The following is a 19,845-nucleotide window of genomic DNA, read 5'->3' as shown; positions in this document are numbered from 1 at the left end:
TTCAGAGTCAATTACAATTAATTGAGTTCCACAAACCAGGCAGGTAGTAGGTGCATCACCAACTTTTGGTAGGTGCAACTTTTGTCTGCATCAATCAGCAACTTCCATATCCTGCCCAACAACCCACCCAGTGCCCTACATGACCAGGCTTTTAATGAATATCTGCTGAGGGGTATCAGCAAGGAGTGCAAACATTCCCTAGCCAGAGCCATAGGTCACATTTGAAGCAGTTGGAAGAGGGGTGCCAGCTGCATCACAATGCTTTTCATGCTGGCTCACTCTCTTACCACAAGTGGGAGGTTCGTCAGAGCCGTCAGAACAGTCTTTTTCATGATCACAATACCAACGTGCAGGAATACAGGGCCCAGAGGTGCAATGGAACTCATCGCTCCCACACGACCGAGTGGCTGCAGTAGGTAAAGAAGAGAAAATCCATGAGCAACACACAAGCTTGTTCCTCATAACCTGCCTATATCTCTGAACTGGGTAGGAGTTGCCAAGACAGGAAGACTGAGGCATGAGTTTTTATAGAAGTTTTCCATCCAGAGGAAAGAACATGGGAGAGCAATACTTTTCCAGTCTCCTAGAATTTTTTTCCTAAATTTCAGAGATTCAGAAAATGAATTGCACTTATTAGAAATACCAAAAAGACTATTTTTTGATACATGAAATCAAATTATAGATAAAAGAAAACATGGTTCTATGTTTTCTGCCGTAACACAAAATAAATTCTACTGAAAAGAAAAAAACAACAAAATAACCAAATCACCCTATACACAACCTTTTAAGCCATATTAGACCATGATTCTAGAGAATTATCAAAGTTTTGCTCTTATTCATCCTTGCAACTTATTTGAGTAAATGATTCTGCCTATGTGTAAACTTTTCTCATATAACCTGAGGTTATGGTCTGATATGTTTTCTAGATTTTCTATTTCCTCTTGTGGCTGTTTTTACAACTGATTCCTACTCTTGGATTGTAACCTGGTCTGGTAACCATTCCTAAATTCTTAAAGGATGCATCTATTTACACTAATAGTTTCAAAGTTATTGAACTTAAGAATTTGAGCTATAAATATAAGAAATTATTTGATTGAACCAAACAACTAAATATTAAGGTTTCTGAAAGTCAAACATATGAAAAAGACAAAAATTCTTTCAGTTACTCATGGTTATTATAAACGTATTGAGAATAAATATGAGGGCTTATTTTGCAAATTCTGCCTGTAGTTCCTGAAGATGAAAGACCTTTAATTATAGGAGGTTATGCATTATAGTTGATCCCTGGAAGAAATATTTGGAGTCAGGCATCCAGCCAGGGAACAGAGAGAAGGGACTTCTTATGCCCCTCCAATTACATCCTAAATAACTGCCTGCTGTATCTATTTACACGGAGAAGGCAATGGCACCCCACTCCAGTACTCTTGCCTGGAAAATCCCATGGACGGAGGAGCCTGGTGGGCTGCAGTCCATGGGGTCGCTAAGAGTCGGACACGACTGAGCAACTTCACTTTCACTTTTCACTTTCATGCACTGGAGAAGGAAATGGCAACCCACTCCAGTGTTCTTGCCTGGAGAATCCCAGGGACGGGGGAGCCTGGTGGGCTGCTGTCTATGGGGTCGCACAGAGTCGGACATGACTGAAGCAACTTAGCAGCAGCAGCAGCAGCAGTATCTATTTATAAGGTCCACTTGAGAGGACAAATTGAAATTAGCCGAAACACAGAAGCCATGTGTCTGTATTAGCTTAAGACATGCATGCCTGGAACCACAAAAGGTTTATCTTACCACAGAAAAGGGGGTTTTCATCACTCATATCTCCACAATCGTTGTCTCCATCACACAAGAAAGAACGTGGAATACAAATCGTTGAATTCGTACACTTTACATATCCAGTATGGCACGTGCGTTCAGCTTGAAAAAGACAACCAGAAAAACAATTTGGAACATATTCATCACATGTACGTCATATATGTCCATGCTAACCTATCTACTACACAAACCAGCAGAAGGGAAACTATCAGAGAGGCATAACTCATGACAGTTATGTGATGCCATATAGTCTCTAGTAAAAAGAGCATTTCCTATTTTCATTATTTAATAGCATCACCAAGACTTCCCACTCTCCTCACTCCCCACACAATGGAGTAACATGAATGAAGAAGATCTCTATATATTGATAAGGAAAGATGGCATGAGTTCCAGGATGCATTAACAGCAGGAAAGCAAAACACTAGGCTATCTTTTGTGTATGAAAACTGGTAACTGTGTGTGTCCAGCAAGAAAGAAATGCTTACATTTAAAACAAAAATGAAAAGATAAACTAACGAAAATTGTCACTCCTATGAACAGATTGAGAATAGTATGGAGGGAACAGGGTGGAGAGGGCAAGCATGAAGGACGTCTGTGAGTGTACCTTGTCATACAATTTTTATATGACTATGAATCCATGCACATTATTTTCTATAATTGAACACAATGAAATAAAAATGGATAAAGAAAAGCAATTTCCAAAATTTGGAAATAGTAACAAATGACTGCATATTTCTAATGGGAAATAATCTAAGAACAAGAAGGACATAAAATGTTTAATTACATTTGTATGGTTACTTTTCGGAGAAGGCAATGGCATCCCACTCCAGTACTCTTGCCTGGAAAATCCCATGGACGGAGGAGCCTGGTAGGCTGCAATCCATGGGGTCGCTAAGAGTCGGACACAACTGAGCGACTTCACTTTCACTTTTCACTTTCATGCACTGGAGAAGGAAATGGCAACCCACTCCAGTGTTCTTGCCTGGAGAATCCCAGGGACGGGGGAGCCTGGTGGGCTGCCGTCTATGGGGTCACACAGAGTCGGACACGACTGAAGTGACTTAGCATAGCATAGCATGGTTATTTTGAAAGTATTCTAAAATAAAGCAAATAAGTGACTATGTCACCTATTACAAACTAAGATTTTAAGTGTAAGAGATGTGATTATAAAATCTAAAAGGTAAAAACATGTTTATCTTAAATTAAAATGGAAAATACCAATATCATTTTTTTTCCCTTTAGAACTGTATTTCCTAGTCCTGTCCACTAAAAAGGCCTAGAAGCAATAAAGGCCAAATAGGAATAGGTAACCCAACACTGTGGTAATTTTAATTTTTTTTAAAGTCTATTAAATTACAATATTGCTTCTGTTTTATGTGTTGGTCTTTTGGCCATGAGGTATGTGGGATCTTTGTTCCCCAACTAGAGACGGAATCCACACCCTCTGTGTTGGAAGTCTTAACCACTGGACTTCCAGGGAAGTCCCAGTAATTTTTAAATACCACACACAAAAGGAATGAGACAAATTCCAGGTCTGAGACAAGAAATGCACAAGCCTGAAATGTACTATGGAAGATCGAATAGGATCAAGTCAAAATAAAAAAGGATCCAACTTAGCAGGATTCCCGCAGCCAAAAATAGGACAATTAAGCACCAAAAGCAGTAAATTACTTCATCTCATTAAAACTCAAATATGTAAAAATCCATGAGTTTAATACAATAGTAAAAACAAAACAAAGCCAAAGCTTAATGCTCATTGGTCACCAACTTACTACTCTGAAAACTGAAAAGGGAAAGAAAGAATCAAACATTTCCTCTGCAGAATTGTATTTCAGAGTAACAAAATAGCTGATAAGGGAAATTTCTTCTTTAGAGACCTTGAGATAATAACTGTGGGTGGAATAGTAAAAATTTTAAATACCTGATTTATAACCCTTAAAATAATAATAAATTCATGGAACAACCATCCATGGTTAAAAACCACTGGGTGAACAATTGATGGGAACTTCCTAAAGGGAAGATTCAAACTGACTTCTAAATTAATATCGTCCTCACTTAAAGTGGAACAATCAAGCATTATATGCTTCATGATGTGATATAACAAGAAACAGACAGCTCCACCTATGATGTGTTCTTGCCCAAAGAACTAAGTCTAATGTAATCAAAGGTCTGGGTCTCAATTCCAACCTAAATCAATGTGTAGACTTTGAATCCTGATGTGAACAGATGAACTGGTGACATTTTGGGGCTAAGCGATAAAATTTGAATATGGACTTAGTACTAGAGGACATTAAGTAAGTATTGTTGACTTTGTTGAGCATAATGCTAGAATAGTAGTTCTTTTTCAAAATATATATTACCATGTATAAAACAGATAACTAGTGGGAGCTCAGCCTGGTACTCTGTGAAGACCTAGAGGGATGAGATGAGGTGGGAAGGGAGCGAGGCTCAAGGAGGGGGTATATGTATACTTATGGCTGATTCACCTTGTTGTATGGCAGAAACCAACATAACACTGTAAAGCAGAACAAATGTCTTTATCAGTGACATGTGTTTCTGGAAGTTGCTTTAAAATACTCAGGAAAAAAGTTGGAGGCATGGATGAAACATATTGACCACTTGTTAAAAAAAAACAAAACAAAAAGGCAGGGGTGCATGCTCTGGATGTCACCCAGTCACGTCTGGATCTTTGTGACCCCAGGACTGTAGCCCACCAGGCTCCTCTGTCCATAGGATTATCCAGGCAATAATACTGGCACACCCAAATAAATATTGTGTGTGACCGCATACAAAGACAGCAGAACATGTAGATATACCCAAACTGAAAATGCATTATTGCTCATACTCTGTGCTACTGTTTTCTCAAGATGCTAAACTGTAAGTTCCAGGAATTTGGGAAAAGCAACTCACTAAAAAGCAATTTACCAAATCATTTCAGTCAACACTGTACTACATAGCTCTGTGCATAACAAACATTAACCACACACATTAATCAATTAATTTTGTCAGTAATCATTGGTAAAGCTTCACAATAATCAGAAACACAAACCAAAGATAAAATATTGAAGGTGAAAATAGTCAAAGATTGTATGAATAAACCAAATATTAGGTACAATTATTTTTAAAAATCACTAGTAGACATGTAAAATGAAATGTATGTTTTAGATGAACATTGTCGGTTCTTTCTCAGAAATGCATCGTCTTTACATCGCCCAGGCTCTGAGAGTTCGAGGCTCCAAAGCCCATTAAGAACTTAAGGTGAACTTACGGCAGTTTTTCTCATCTGAAGCACTGTTGTCAAGGCAGTTGTCTACCCCATCGCAGACTAATTCAGAAGGGATGCACCTTCCATTACTGCAAGTAAATTCTGTTCTGTTACAAGCCCTGAAGTGGCACCCGGCCTCATCGCTGTTGTCGCCACAGTCATTGTAGTGGTCACAGCGATCACTGTATGGCACACACCGCCCGTTGGCGCAGGTGAAGCTTGTCGAAGGGCAGCTGTGAAACGCTGAGAGGAGGGGGAAGAAATATTGAAAAAAACATTGAAGAAGCTCGTAGATTAAAGCATCATCCCGTTTTCTAAAAAGATACAATCAAGTAAAATAAGACACTTTGGGTTGACCTTCCAAGGCAAAAGCTGCCACACGTACTGCATGCAAAGTGAGCTCAAACTTTAAATTAGCTAAATTAAGCAAATATGTTGTATACTTTTTTTTAAGCAAATGGAGTATTTGACGCAAACGGCAAAGTCACTCCGTTCCTCTACCATCTCAATGTATAAGTTTATCTCAGTTTCATGAAAGCATGTAAACACAATGCTTTCATGGGACTGAGGCTCAGAGAGGTTAAGTAATTTTCCCAGAGCTCCCCAGACTATAAATGGCATGCAGCATCTCTGCTCTTTCTTAGGTGCACTTCAGAGGTGCTTCCTAATAAAGCATTGAACACTACTTCACAGCGTATGTATCCACTGTTGCGTGATTTAAGCAAAGTGCAGTCTAGATTCTCAGGGTACATGTTCTTTGCTTGTAAAAGGACCAAACACTAGGTACATCGTGAACTTCAAAAGTTCCAAGAGTTCAGCTCACCACAGAGAGTTTCCAGCTCATCACTGCTGTCACCACAGTCGTCGATGTCATTACATTGCAACTGGTCAGGGATGCACTTCCCACTGAGGCAGGTGAACTTGGAACTGTCACACCGGGTACCATTATCCTGGATACAGTACTTATTGTTGTTGGCCAGGTACCAGCGGCCCTCATGTGGACACTGGCACTCAGCGCCATTTGGACCTGAAGAAAGGTAAGCCCAGAAAAAAGCAAAATATTTCTGTAGCAAACACTGATATTTTCTTCCCCTGAAGAGCACTGGCAACAGCTTCTATATTATTAAACACCCTCTAAGACATGGAAACTCTGCTCTATGTTATGTTTTCATCAATATGAACCACCACCAGTTTCTAATGAATGTGGCTAATTCACCCTAATCTTTAAACCACTATTTCTTATCTTCATTGAAACATTAACAATGATTCTACCTTCTCAGCAAAATCTGCACAGCAATAGTCTCAAAAAGCACATCCTCTTATGAATTTATCATTCTCTATAAAACATACTTCTGAGGCACACTCTGTTTATTCAACTATAAACAGTACCTCCTAAATGAAAGTATGAAATTTCTATTCAAGACATGATATGCAGCAGCCAAACCTGCATATTTCTTTCTACCTCCATTAAGCTTGAATTTAAAATGTCATTGTAAGAAGGCTCCATATGGAATAGGAAAGAAAAAAAACCTTAAGTCTTCTTCTCAACATACAAACCCTGAAATCTATTTTAGAAATTCCTCTGAAAACAAAGAGAATCTTTGCTCGTGCTGGAGCTGAATATTCCCTCAGCCTTCCCTACTAGTGGTCATCATTATTATCACTCTCCATGATTCTATCTTTGTGCCCAATGCTTTCAGTTCGGTTCAGTTCAGTCACTCAGTCGTGTCCAACTCTTTGCGACCCCATGAATTGCAGCACGCCAGGCCTCCCTGTCCATTACCAACTCCCGGAGTTCACCCAAACTCATGTGCATCGTGTCGGTGATGCCATCCAGCCATCTCATCCTCTGTCGTCCCCTTCTCCTCCTGCCCCCAATCCCTCCCAGCATCAGAGTCTTTTCCAATGAGTCAACTCTTCGCAAGAAGTGACCAAAGTATTTACCTGGTGCACAAATATGGCTACAGCCCCCATTAAACCGATCGCAAGGACTGAGACATTGTTGTTGGTCCTTCACAACAGCACGAATACCCTTAGGCCGAAAGGGAAGGGTCACGGTCACTGCAGTCTGGCCTGACCCATCAACTTTGTTAGCTCGATAAATTTTCTGAGTGAGCAAGTCAGTCCAGTAAACATACTGGCCATAAATAGCCAAGCCAAAAGGACTATTGGCTCTGCTGACAATGACCTCCCTCAGATAGTGCTCTAGATCCATGCGCTCAATCTTCTCCCTAAAATGAAAATGGAAAAAGAAAATACTAGAATCTAGAAGGATTAAGGTCCTCAACTGGCACCCAATGCCTCAGTACAATCATGACTTTTACATAAGCCCCCAACTTTCCTTTCAAGTGGAGCGTATGGCAGCAAGAAATGTTTCTTCTGGTAATGGGAGAACTTCATCTCCTTATTAAACAATGGCCTATATAAATGATATCCAAATATTAATATAACCCACAAGTAATCCTACTAAATGAAACAGGAAAAAGAAACGAACAGTGGGAAGTATTGTGAAATAATACACCTCTTGCTTGGAAATAATACCTGTCTTGGTGTCTGGCACATAGTAGTCACTCAATAAAATGTGAATTACTTTTCCCTTCCCACCCGCTTAATAAGTTTTTCCATTTGTCATTGACTTTGAGATATCTTCCTAATTTAGACACAAAACATCCCTGCTTTATTTCAAGTGAGAAAATAAAGATAAAGTTGTTAGGTGCTCAGCATCACGAGACCAAAAATCATAAGAAAATAAGCAAGGAAAGTTTAAGATTCCCAACATGCAGATACCAGCCATAATAAACAAAATCATCTCATACCTTCAATCATTAGGATGATGGGAATATATGTAATTTCAGAAGTGATTGGAGAGTTACATGCAAAAATTAGAGCTGACAGAAGTTTATAAAGAAAATATTGCAAAATGGACTGAGAAGAAGCTGGCACAAGAAATAATTTTTCTTTTGAGAAGATGATCAAAAGACAAAGACTGAAGGAAAATGCTTTTATAAGATACTGAATGTTAAAACCCAGAGAAAAGTTACTATCAGTGTACATTTAAAGTCATTCATTTTTCGAGGTAGTTACATGATTATAAACTGAATGATTATATTTATAACCATAGTTGAAATTAACTTGTCCAGTAATGCATCTTTAGATGTCTTTCAGTTCATAATTACTCAGTCTCATGATAGAGATCAATTTTCACAGGTCTATTCACCAGTATTTCACCACATTATGCATATCCCTCTTCTTTTGAACAGGGAGGAAGAAATCTCATCAATACCCACAAGAATAACCAAAGACACGTACAGATTAGCATCTGCCCAGTAGATAAGGTTTTGTTCATAGTCCAGAGTGAGCCCGTTGGGCCAGACCAGGCCCCTGTCCACCAAGCTTCTCCGGGAGTATCCACCCATCGTGGCCATCTCGATTTTGGCATTGGTACCCCAGTCAGTCCAATACATGTACCTAGTGATCCAAAAGGAGTCATAATTCACCACAAGGAACTCACTTCTTTTTACTTAAGAAAGACAGCAGCATTCTTTAACTGCAAATATAACAGTTATATCTGACACCAATAGAGCAAATGGAAACTTACTCCATTCCCACCCATACAGCTTGTCCAACAGGGATTTACTGAGTCGGGGCATTAATTCCCTAGTATGCAGCCAAACTTCCTAGGAGCACCAACCAAGGTTCCTTCCCAAGTAAGGTCACTCATGCTCTTTCATCCCTTAATCTGTAGCTACAGTATTACAAGTCCACGAAACACTGGCTCTCTATTAACATAAGATAATTTCAGACCCCGCTCCCTCCAGAAATAAGCAATCATGACATACCCTTGGCAAGGATCTAACACAATTCCTCTTGGCTTTGGAACTTGGGCTATCAGAGTGTGTCTAGACCCATCCGTGGCAATGGACTTAATCATCTGATTGGTGTAGTCACTGTAATAAATTCTTTTATTGATCCAGTCAAAGGCAATGCCCTCAGGACTCCCTATGCCTGGACATACAACCAACAAACACACAAAAAGAAGTCAGAATCTCAATAAACATTATAGAATCCCTGGGTCATCCATGTGTGTTGATCCCACTGCGTCTCTTTCCAAGATAAGCTACACTTAGAGTGCACTTACCCGAAACAACAACAGTGGGAGGACTGCTCCTTGAATTCAGGTTGATATAGGAAATCTGGCCTTTTCCGGATGGCAAAAGTTGTGTGAAGTAGATTCTGTTATCTATGCTGTCATAGTCTAGGGCCACAGCCATTCTTTCCACACTTATTGCTGGGAAAGGTTGGCTATAGTCTTTGGGGTCAAAACGTAAGCTCCTCAAGGAATCATCCAAGGCAAAGATGAGGAAATTTTCTGATGAAATGGCACAGCTCTTACCATCAGCTTGCAGGGTCCCAAAGGCACAGTCACATTTAGGGGTTTGTGATTTAGGCAGAGCAAAGCAGAATTGGGCGCATCCTCCATTATTTTCCAAGCAAGGGTTGTTGTTGACCTCTGCTGGTGACCGAGGCTGGACACTCTGGTCAAAGATGGTCACATCTCTTAGCCAATCAATATTGTCCCTTATCACTGTTGGTCGATCTGCTCTATTTGGTTCCTTGCTGGCTTGGAGGATTTTCTTTAAATTCCTGTCTACCCATATGATAGAATTTCCAAATACCGTGATGGCATAAGGAGCTGGGTAATGACTGCCGAAACGAATCACTTCAGTTTCCCCTCCCTCAATGCTGATCCTTGCAATTAAATCTACAGCATCATCAACCCAATAAATATAGTTACTGCTATGATCCAATGCCAAGCCCCGTGGTGTGGCAGTGATGTCTGATACAAGCACAGTTCGATTGGTACAGTCAAGAAAAGACCGTTCAATCTTTGGGTTCTGCCCATAGTCAGACCAGAAGAGGTATCGATTCTTGGGGTCCACAACAATGTCTCTGGGCATATCCACTATGGTTTTAAGGAGAATGTGGCGGTGGGTGGTATTGATCCTTAGAACTTCTATCAGTGTTTCAGATCTAAAAGCATTGGTGAAATAAAGATTTCCTGCAGGAAAATGAAAGACCATGCTGATTAATGGCAAACCAAGAAAAAAGAAGATAGCTCTTGTAAGATAGAGGTTTGAGCCAGTATATGTTGTCTTTCCCAGGAGGATAAATATCTCAGTTTAGGCTTAGGAAAATAAATATTTACTCTTAGGAATGGACCTTCTAAAGTCACCAAATTTGGGCATTACAGAACAAAGTAAATGTTAGAGCAAAAAAAGTATGGTGGGAAGATAGTTTACAATACATAAATGAATGGGCATAGCTGTGTTCCAACAAAACTTTACTTAGCACGGGCTACATTTGGCCCATAGGCCATAGACTGTTGACAGCTGTTTTTCAATGTATTATGAAAAACTGGATGGTAATTCAAAATTAAGTATATAAATCAGTATAGAAAAGTTAATATAATGTTGGGTCAGGCATTTCAGTTAACTACAACAAAGTACCTAACAATCAAAGGGTTTTCATAAATAACATGAGGAAGCAGTTAAAAATTCAGCAACTACAATTGCTCAGCTTTAAAATAAATGATTGCCATTTTATGGTTTATATTGTTTTTTTTTTTTTAATGGTTTATATTTTGATATTCCTTTCTCTTTGAAAATTTAGACATTTCTAATTTAGAAATTAGATGTTCCTTTAAGGGTGAAATAAGTCCACATAATTAAATATTTCTTTCCATTTTGCCAATGACTCAGTAAATAATCTATAATGAGATCATCTATAATGAATCTGTCAACTGAAACACTACCATTAACAGGCACAAGGCTGTCACATTGATTCTAAAAACTCAATTCAGCTTATCTTAACTAATCTCAATAAACATCTAGGAAAATAGATCTGCCACACGTATGTTAAACTTTATAGTATAAATAAGATGACAGAAATGCAAACACAAAAAGCTTTTCAATAAAATCACTATACAGCTTACCCACCTGCTACCCAATCCACTGCAATACCCCGGACTCCATTTACTCCTATCCCATCTGTAACGATGTTTGTAAAATTAGACCCATCTGGTTTGATTCTACGGATTGCATTATTAGATGCCACAGAGATGTTAAAATCACACCAATAAATAAAGCCAGAAGATACGTCCACATCCACATGCAGTGCATTTCGTCCTGGAACATTAAAGAAAAGATCATTAAACTATGCTCTAGCTTGAATTAGAACTTTTAAAAATGTTTGCCCTTCCTCTCTAACCCTCATTCCAAATCCCCTTTGCTCAAACCATGCCCTGATTATGAAATAAAACTATTTATTTCCCAGTTGCAATGAGCACAACTACCCCCAGATCTTAGTTTCTAAAAGTCACTTCCCACAATAAACAGTACCGGCTTCTGGGAGAAATGGTTAAGCATAGGTTTGGGAAGGGAAGGTACAAGGTAAGCCTGGAACATATTTATTAGACCAGGAAGCAAGGAAGCATTCAAACACTAATGGAATCATGTCAAAAGAATACAGACAGCAGTATGAGAGGCTCTTCCCAGACAAAATGGATCAATAGGAGCATCAAAAGAACAATTATGCTAAATGATTCTACACTGAATTAAAGAAATAAAAACTTGAGTGTATGTGATAATAAAAAGGAGAGAAGAATGTAGAAGGAATAATAAAGCAAGAAAAAGAACCATTTTGCAATTCCCAATTAAATCATCATTTCAGACAAAGACAAAAACCAATGAATAAAAGATGCCTGGGGGAAAAGATATTCATAGGGTATCAAAGTATAACCCCCAAATTTTCACATAAATTGTAGAGGGGCAAAAAGGCAGAGATTTCATGGTGATCACCATTACCAGGTGATCAAACTTAAGTATCAATTGTGGCAAAATGTTAACGATGGTTGAATCTAGCAAGTATAAGGGTGTTCACTACACTTTTCAACTTTTCTGCATTTGATATTTTTCAAAATGCAAAGCTGGATGAAAAACTTGCTGACTGTATAATATATTTACAAGATGGTAACTTAGATGACTTTTTAGACATAGGAAAGCAGAGATCAATCATGAGCACATGTGAATATGGTTATCAAGCAGAATAAACATGCTTCCTTACGTGCTGAATCCAAACATGGAGAAATGCTATATGGACTTCATATAGAAATGCTATAAGGACTTCAACATGGCATCCAGTGGAGTCAAATGTTACTTGTATTGGAGGAACGTACCTGGGCCTGCCACTGGCACCATGGCTTCTGAATGATCTGACAGTTGCAAGCTAAAGCCCCTGATTGTCCGCAGCGTGGAAACAACAATGAAAGAATTGTATGGAGAGCAGGTCTGATGATCAGGATTGAGTTTAAATCCAGTGGCGCAGGCACAGGAGAACAGTCTTCCTGGTACAGGCAGGCAAATTTGCTGACAGGCATTCATGTTGTTGCTGCAGCCGTTTGAGGATTCAGAGCCTAAATGAAATCACAATTAGTTTGTAACTTTTCACCCCATCTATTTGACACTCAGTGTCAAATTTTGGGGTCATTATAAAAGTCAATAACAAAATATGGAATCGGAGTTAACCTAAAAACAATATTGGAGAGCCGAGTGCTTATAGAACTAACACACAGAAGTTTAAAATAGGACCACAACCATGTTGTGTTATATCATAGTAGAGAATGAAGCACCAATTGTTTTTCTTCCACCAATCACTCAAGAGTTAGAGGAATAACCTATGTACTACCATTTAAAATTCTATCAATTTTAATTATATAATCAAATATGTGATGGATATTTGATTTAATGTATATTAAATAAGAATACTTGAAGTTTTTTTGAATATGCAATAAAATATCAAGTGACAAACCTAGGTTATAGGACAACAAACAAATTACTTGATCATCTTAGCCTAGATATTTCAAAATAAAAAAAATTATCTCTAGATCATAATACTAATTTAAAGGGGCAAATCAAAAGTTACATCATCTCAAAAAAGCACACCTAAGAGTACTCCTTTTAAGATTAAAAAAATTCTATTGTGTTATTCACTTTTCCAGTAGGTATCCAACCTCCAATGCTCCAGTAACTATTCTAGTTACTGGGTAGAGAGCAAGAAACAAGACAGACAAAATACCTGTCCTTATAAAGGTTACAACTAATGAAGAACTCGGACAATAAACACATACATAATTATGTCAGGGAGGGCAATAAAACAAAAGCAAAGTAAAAAGTGGTGGGGAATGAATGGGAGAAAGTTTACTCTGAAGTGAATCAGGCCTTTCAGATGCCACATTAGTCTTTGACACTTAGCCATGCTGGGATGATTTGACAGAATGGCATTGAAATATGTACAATATCATATAAGAAACTAATCGCCAGTCCAGGTTCAATGCAGAATACAGGATGCTTGGGGCTGGAGCACTGGGATGACCCAGAGGGATGGTATGGGGAGGGCGGTAGGAGGAGGGTTCAAGATGGGGAACCCGCGTACCCCTGTGGCGGATTCATGTTGATGTATGGCAAAACCAATACAATATTGTAAAGTAATTAGCCTCCAATTAAAATAAATAAATTTAAGTTTTAAAAAATATATTTTGGGATAATTTCTATTTCTGTATGCACACAGGTTTGTGTGTGTGGTGTGGTTGTGTACAGACATGTAAGTGCATAGATATATTCATTGAACACGCATGAATGTATGTTTCAGTGACAAATACTCACCACGTCTTTGGTAAATTTTAAGGCCCCTGAGATCTGGGAGATTATTTCTCAAGACTACTTTGTTGGCCCCTGTAGCCTTGTCAACTCTTTCAATGACCTCATATTCTTCATCAGAGTAATAAAGGAAGCGGCCATGGACAGCAAGTCCCCAGGGGTAGGAAAGATGGTTTACCAGGATCATTCGATTTGTTCCATCCACATTTCCTCTTTCAATCTGAAAGGTTAGAATTTTTGCTATTGACTGATTCATGGTGAAATGAGGCAAATGTTTAAAACTAATATTCACTAAATAACGTTTCACACGTAGATAGCATTCTATCCTTCCCAGGGGTGTTTCATATCTATTTCTCACTATATGTGATAGTCTCACCTATCCCAAGTGGTGGGTCAGACAAATGTCACTGTGCTCATTTCACTGATAATGAAGCTGAAGTCCAAGTAAGCCAGTCAACCTTCTCAGATGGCATGGTGAAAAATAGGGAACTAATCCCTGCATGTGATATTCTGGTCAAGGATACTGTATGCTAACTGGCCCTGGGTTTAACGTCGTCACCAACCATTTCTGCAATGGAGATAGGAAACGTACTCAACACACTCACAGAAGGCAGCAAGACAGCGCTATTAAATCAGCACAGGAATAAGTCAGCCTCAAAATGACTCTGGTGAACTAGAGAAGAACTCAAGAATGAAGTTCCTAACAGGAAGTGATAAGCAGTCTGCTCTGGAAGAAAAAATATATATAGACAGAGCTGGTTTGATCCTCCTCTGTGTCAGGATCTGAACTGATTGCTGGCGAGAGAGACAAATGGGTGTCACTCCCTGGCCTCTCTCGACAAGGGAATCCAGCAGTTACAAGAGCAGGCTATGTCCTGGAAACCAACAGAAATTCCAGAAGGGTGCAGCACAAGGAAGATAATCTCTGAAGAGAGCTGCTGAGGGAGTAACTGGGACCAGATGAGCTGCCCACACTTGGCTCAGGAATCTGGAGCTACTTATCCGGGCCAGGGCTCAGGGTTCCTTGCAGTTTTATGAAGACCACATGTCTCCATCATGAAAGCAGTTTCATTAGCGAGACAGCTAGAGAGAAGTGGTTCAGAATGGTGCAGGTGGCAGAAAAGGCTGGACCTGAGAGAAGACGCTCAGGGACAAACTGCCGGGATTTTTGTGATGATTAAACAGGACATGCTTATTAGTGTGAAGGAGGAATATGAGGGTTCTAGCCTAGAAGAAAGGATGGAAGTCACACCACCAACCGGCTCACAGATTGCGGAGAGCAGAGCAGATGTGGAAACAGGAAGTGGGAGCTGCTGGGTAGTCTGGTCTGGGACATCCTAACTTGTATGCAGAAATCACAGCATGTGGCAAGTACTTCTGTAAAGGGCTTTCACACACATCACTGCATTTCTTCATTATAATCACGTATTAAGAGTGAGATGAGTCCTCGTCAAGCTATCATGAACTGAAAATCAAATCTACTGGACCACTTTTTGAAGAGCGTCTATGTCATAAACAGATCTGAAATCACTCCTGTTCTCTAAAGCAAGGAAGCAACTAGCACACATTCAACAACCAAAACAATAGTGTAGCTGATCAATAATTATTACTGAGTACTTTCTTTGTGCCTAGTTCCAGATCAGCTGCATAAGCACAGTAGTAAAGATCAAGTGTTATTTCTGTGAATGAATGAAATTGTATACTTCCTATTTTTTATTGCAGATTATAATGAATTTCATCTTGAAGTTTAAAATGACCAAGAAAGGGAGTCCTCACACATTACAACTACCAGAAAATAATAGGCATCTGTGAACAGATGCCTATTGAGCTCAGAAGTTTTCTGTTTAAAAGAAAAGGCTCTTGGAGGACAAATGTGGAATGAGAAATGGAATTTATCTTGAAGAAAAAGAAAGAATAAGGGAAAAAATAACATTCTGTAAAGAACTGGACTTCAAGGAAAGAAGTTATTGAGAGAAAGGGCAATAAAGCCCTGGTGCATGTGTGCGCATGCTAAGTCGCTTCAGTCATGATGTTATGGACTGTAGCCCACCAGGCTCCTCTGTCCATGGGGTTCTCCAGGCAAGAATACTGGAGTGGGTCGCCATGCCCGCCTCCAGATCTTCCCAACCCAGAGATCGAACCCACATCTCTTCCACATCTCCTTTATTGGTAGGTGGGTTCTTTACAACTAACTAGTGCCACCTGGGAAGCCCCAAAAGTGGCTGAGATTGTTTGAGAACCACTGCCAGACAACTCAGAGCAATGGATGTCAACTACCCAAGTTCTGCAACGAAGACCAACAGACTAAAATGGGGCACATACCACTCCCGTGCTGCTGACTGCCCAGTAGAGTTTCTGCTCCTCAATATCAAGGGTGATAAATGCCACATTTTCAAGGCTCCCAGTAAAGAGAGTTCTTGGAGATTTGCCATCCATGTTAGCGCTGGCAATCTTGGGGGGAAGGCCACTGTTGGTTCCTCGGTCTGACCAGTACAGTTTCCTACAACCATGAAAAATAAAGGTATTGAGTGAAACATTTTCACTATGTATTTAAATGAAAAACAAATTTTTTGTCCTCAGGATACGCACCATTCAATGGGGGAAGTCTGAAATTGTCAATATCCTGTTACATATAGCGTGGAGGAGTCCATAACTAGTGTTTTCTAATGTCTGTATACTTCCCAGTTATTACTGGGAGAGAGGCCACTTAAAATGAAATCTGACACAGGATACCATTTTCCACTGGTGGACAGTCCTTTAGCTTGGTCACACAGGACGTTCATGGACTAAAAAGCCTGTATCAACAGTCAATTCCAGACTCACATACTGCTAAGCACACCAGAAAAGAAAGAGCTAATGCAAAAGTATTCAAGTACCTCCCTGATCACTTCTCAGCCTTCTTTATTTCTTTTCCGAATCAATTACCACAAGATAAGCTATTCCAATTTTCATGATGGAAAATGCAGTGTATACACATGAATCCTAATCAGCACACAGAATTACCAATTTCATTAAAATATGTGAAGGTTGCTTTCCATTTCCATTGAGGACTTAACTTCTAGACATGAGTCAAAGTTTTCATTCCTTTCAAACTCACCTCCTGCTTCACCAGACAGCCTTCTCAAACTCTTCTACGATTCCGCAAAGCCTTAATTCCAATCATCTTTACTGGCATCTTTCTTTCACCATCAATCCAATATACCCTTCCCATGAACCTACTCTTCAATTCTAAACTTCTTTACCTCTAAGTTCTCAAACTCTGAAATTCAACCAAACTCTTCCATCTCTTCCTTTCTCCTATTTTACTTCTTCCATTGAACCTATCCTCTGCCCTTAAAATTTGTCTGAGCTCTCAAACCTTCAGGCCCTCTATGCCTGGACCTCATACCATTTTAACTGTTTTAACAGTACTCTTATTTATTCTCATGATCTCCTTAACTTGCTAACTGCTCACCGTAAGTTCCTGTCATTATCCTCTCTCCTCTCCCATTCCAGGTTGCCAAAAGTTTTCTGGACAAAGTCACAAAACTCTTACAAATTCTGAGTTCACTAAAAATTTAAGCTACTTAACCTTAGCTAAGAACTCTCATCACTAGCTAAACATTTTCTTTTTCCCCTGACTCTTGCCACTCCAATCCTGATTAATCTTTCTGGACAGAATGATAGATTTGTTGCCACTCCAATCCTGATTAATCTTTCTAAAATACAGATTAGGTTCTATCATTCCTTTCCTCCAAATTTCCTGCTGGCTCCTTATTTCTCAAAAAAAAAAAAAAAAATACAGTACAACTCCTTAGCATGACATTAAAGCCCCTCCCTGATTCATCCCCAAGTGGCTTTAGCTGCTGTATCTCTCCCAACTAGTCAACTGTCCCTTACTCGAAGTCTCTGGTTCCAGCCCTCTACACAACCATGCTAAGTACCACCATGCTTCTGGGCCTCCACTGCTCTTTGGCCTCAAGTACCACTTCTCAGCTGCAAGCCATCCTCCATCTACTGGTGGTCTTCTCACCCTTCAAGGTCTATTTCAAGCTTTCCACATTCATTCAAAGTCAAAATATATAATTGTTCACTCTATTTTAAAATGCCTGAAATTCTTGCCTGTTTGAAATTCAGGGCTACTAATTTGAAAAATACATATCACATATAACTTAACAGCTATTTCTTTCATACTGAGATCTATATTTTCTTTTTTATATGGTGGTGGTGGTTTAGTCACCAAGTCGTATCCGACTCTTGCAACCCCATGACCTGTAGCCAGCCAGGTTCCTCTGTCCATGGGATCCCCCAGGCAAGAATACTGGAGTGGACTGCCGTTTCCTTCTCCTTCTTTTTTATATAATTTCTTTCTTTTTTTTTTGGCCGTGCTGGGGCTTTGCTGCACGAGAGCTTTACTATAGTTGGGGTGAGCAGGGGCTACTCTCAAGTCGTGGTATACAGGCTTCTCATTGCAGTGGTTTCTCTTGTTGCAGAGTACAGGCTCTAGGGCATGCAGGCTTGTGTAGTTGCGGCTCCCTGGCTCTAGGGCACAGGCTCTATTGTGGCACACAGGTGTAGCTGCTCTGTGGCACGTGGGATCCTCCCAGATCAGGGGTCAAACCCACATCTCCCACACCGGCAGATGGATTCTTTACCACTGAGCTACCAGAGAAGCCCTGAGATCTATATTTTTCAAATGCTGGCATATGAAATCAGAAGAGATCCTATGTTTGAAATCTTCTATTTTATCAGATCATAATACTAACCAAAGTGCTGCTGTATAGAAGACATATGCTATTTCTGAATGAACACTCACCCATTAATAGGATCGATAGTTATGCCAACTGGCAAACCAACTCCAAGACTCGTCCCATCATTGGCAATCAGGGTTTTCCTGTAACTGACATCTCCTTGAAGTGTCATAACCTGTATAAGAGGAAAGTAAGAAAGCTAAGGTGAAGGAAAACTGAAACATGCAACAAATTCAAACTATGATTGGGGTGAATGAGAGAGTTTGCATGGTAGATAATCCCTAATTACATCTCAGAGCTATGAGAAAAATCAGCTCAATAGAAAATGGGAGTAAGAAAATGACATCACCTCTCAAATTTCTATTTGCAATTTATCTAAAAATCCAGGAGAAGCTATTTACATGGATCACTGCCTGAGTGAAACTACAAAATGCCTTCAGAAAAAGATGCTGCTGCTGCTAAGTCGCTTCAGTCATGTCCGACTCTGTGCGACCCCATAGACGGCAGCCCACCTGGCTCCGCCGTCCCTGGGATTCTCCAGGCAAGAACACTGGAGTGGGTTGCCATTTCCTTCTCCAATGCATGAAAAGTGAAAACTAAAAGTGAAGTCGCTCAGTCGTGTCCGACTCTTAGCGACCTCATGGACTGCAGCCCACCAGGCTCCTCCGTCCATGGGACTCTCCAGGCAAGAGTACTGGAGTGGGGTACCATTGCCTTCTCCACAGAAAAAGATGAGAACCATCCAAAGGGAACCCCACAGGTCTCCTGTGCCCCAATGACTGGACCGGAGCACCCAGTGGTCCATCACTGCAAACACAGTTGAGCAAACCATCTAATTCACTTGAGTGAGTTCTGTGCCACGTTAACGGCCTGTGTGCCAATGCCAGCCCTGCCAGATCCTACATGACTGACTACAGCACCTGAAGCAAGTAAGTTCACCTCTCTGAACTGTGTTAGTCAAGTGTGAAGATAATGGTCCCTTCTGCATAAAGGTCCCAGCAACATGGGACAATTCATGCAAAGTGCTTTGCCCAGCACCCGGCACGACTACAGTCAGTGTGTTTTATCGACCTGTTTATGGGAACCCACTATACAGCAGGCATTAAATTAAGCACTATCGGATTTAATCCTCACAGTGACTTCATGAGATGGATGCCACTATCATGCCCACATAAGGTAATAAAGAAGAAGCCTAGAGAGGATTTGTGGGCTTCCTATTGTTATGTTTTTAAGCAATCTTGCTTGAACTGTTATAACTACAGGGTTATACCACTGTGAAACACCACTGAGAGATACGCGTTACTGGACCAGAAGCAGTTTCTTA

At 40.0% G+C, this 19,845-nt stretch overlaps 1 protein-coding gene across 2 annotated transcripts in view; it reads right to left on the bottom strand.

Annotated features, from left to right (window-relative positions):
• Positions 1-19,845, bottom strand: part of LRP2 (LDL receptor related protein 2) — a 176,816-nt gene that overhangs the window by 49,133 nt on the left and 107,838 nt on the right. For both annotated transcript variants that reach the window (XM_070803716.1, XM_070803712.1), the window contains exons 34-46: positions 18,587-18,696; positions 16,114-16,291; positions 13,798-14,011; positions 12,312-12,548; positions 11,074-11,262; positions 9,216-10,136; positions 8,917-9,082; positions 8,387-8,545; positions 7,022-7,308; positions 5,901-6,104; positions 5,081-5,320; positions 1,789-1,914; positions 288-407 (exon numbers count right to left, since the gene is read on the bottom strand). In XM_070803716.1, coding sequence (XP_070659817.1) covers positions 288-407; positions 1,789-1,914; positions 5,081-5,320; positions 5,901-6,104; positions 7,022-7,308; positions 8,387-8,545; positions 8,917-9,082; positions 9,216-10,136; positions 11,074-11,262; positions 12,312-12,548; positions 13,798-14,011; positions 16,114-16,291; positions 18,587-18,696 — 3,151 coding nt within the window. The remainder of the gene's footprint in view (positions 1-287; positions 408-1,788; positions 1,915-5,080; positions 5,321-5,900; positions 6,105-7,021; positions 7,309-8,386; positions 8,546-8,916; positions 9,083-9,215; positions 10,137-11,073; positions 11,263-12,311; positions 12,549-13,797; positions 14,012-16,113; positions 16,292-18,586; positions 18,697-19,845) is intronic.

Source organism: Bos indicus, chromosome 2, assembly GCF_029378745.1.
Source record: "Bos indicus isolate NIAB-ARS_2022 breed Sahiwal x Tharparkar chromosome 2, NIAB-ARS_B.indTharparkar_mat_pri_1.0, whole genome shotgun sequence".
NCBI lineage: Eukaryota > Metazoa > Chordata > Mammalia > Artiodactyla > Bovidae > Bos > Bos indicus.
The sequence above is the reverse complement of the archived record's forward strand: the minus strand, read 5'-3'. Positions and strand labels throughout refer to the sequence as shown.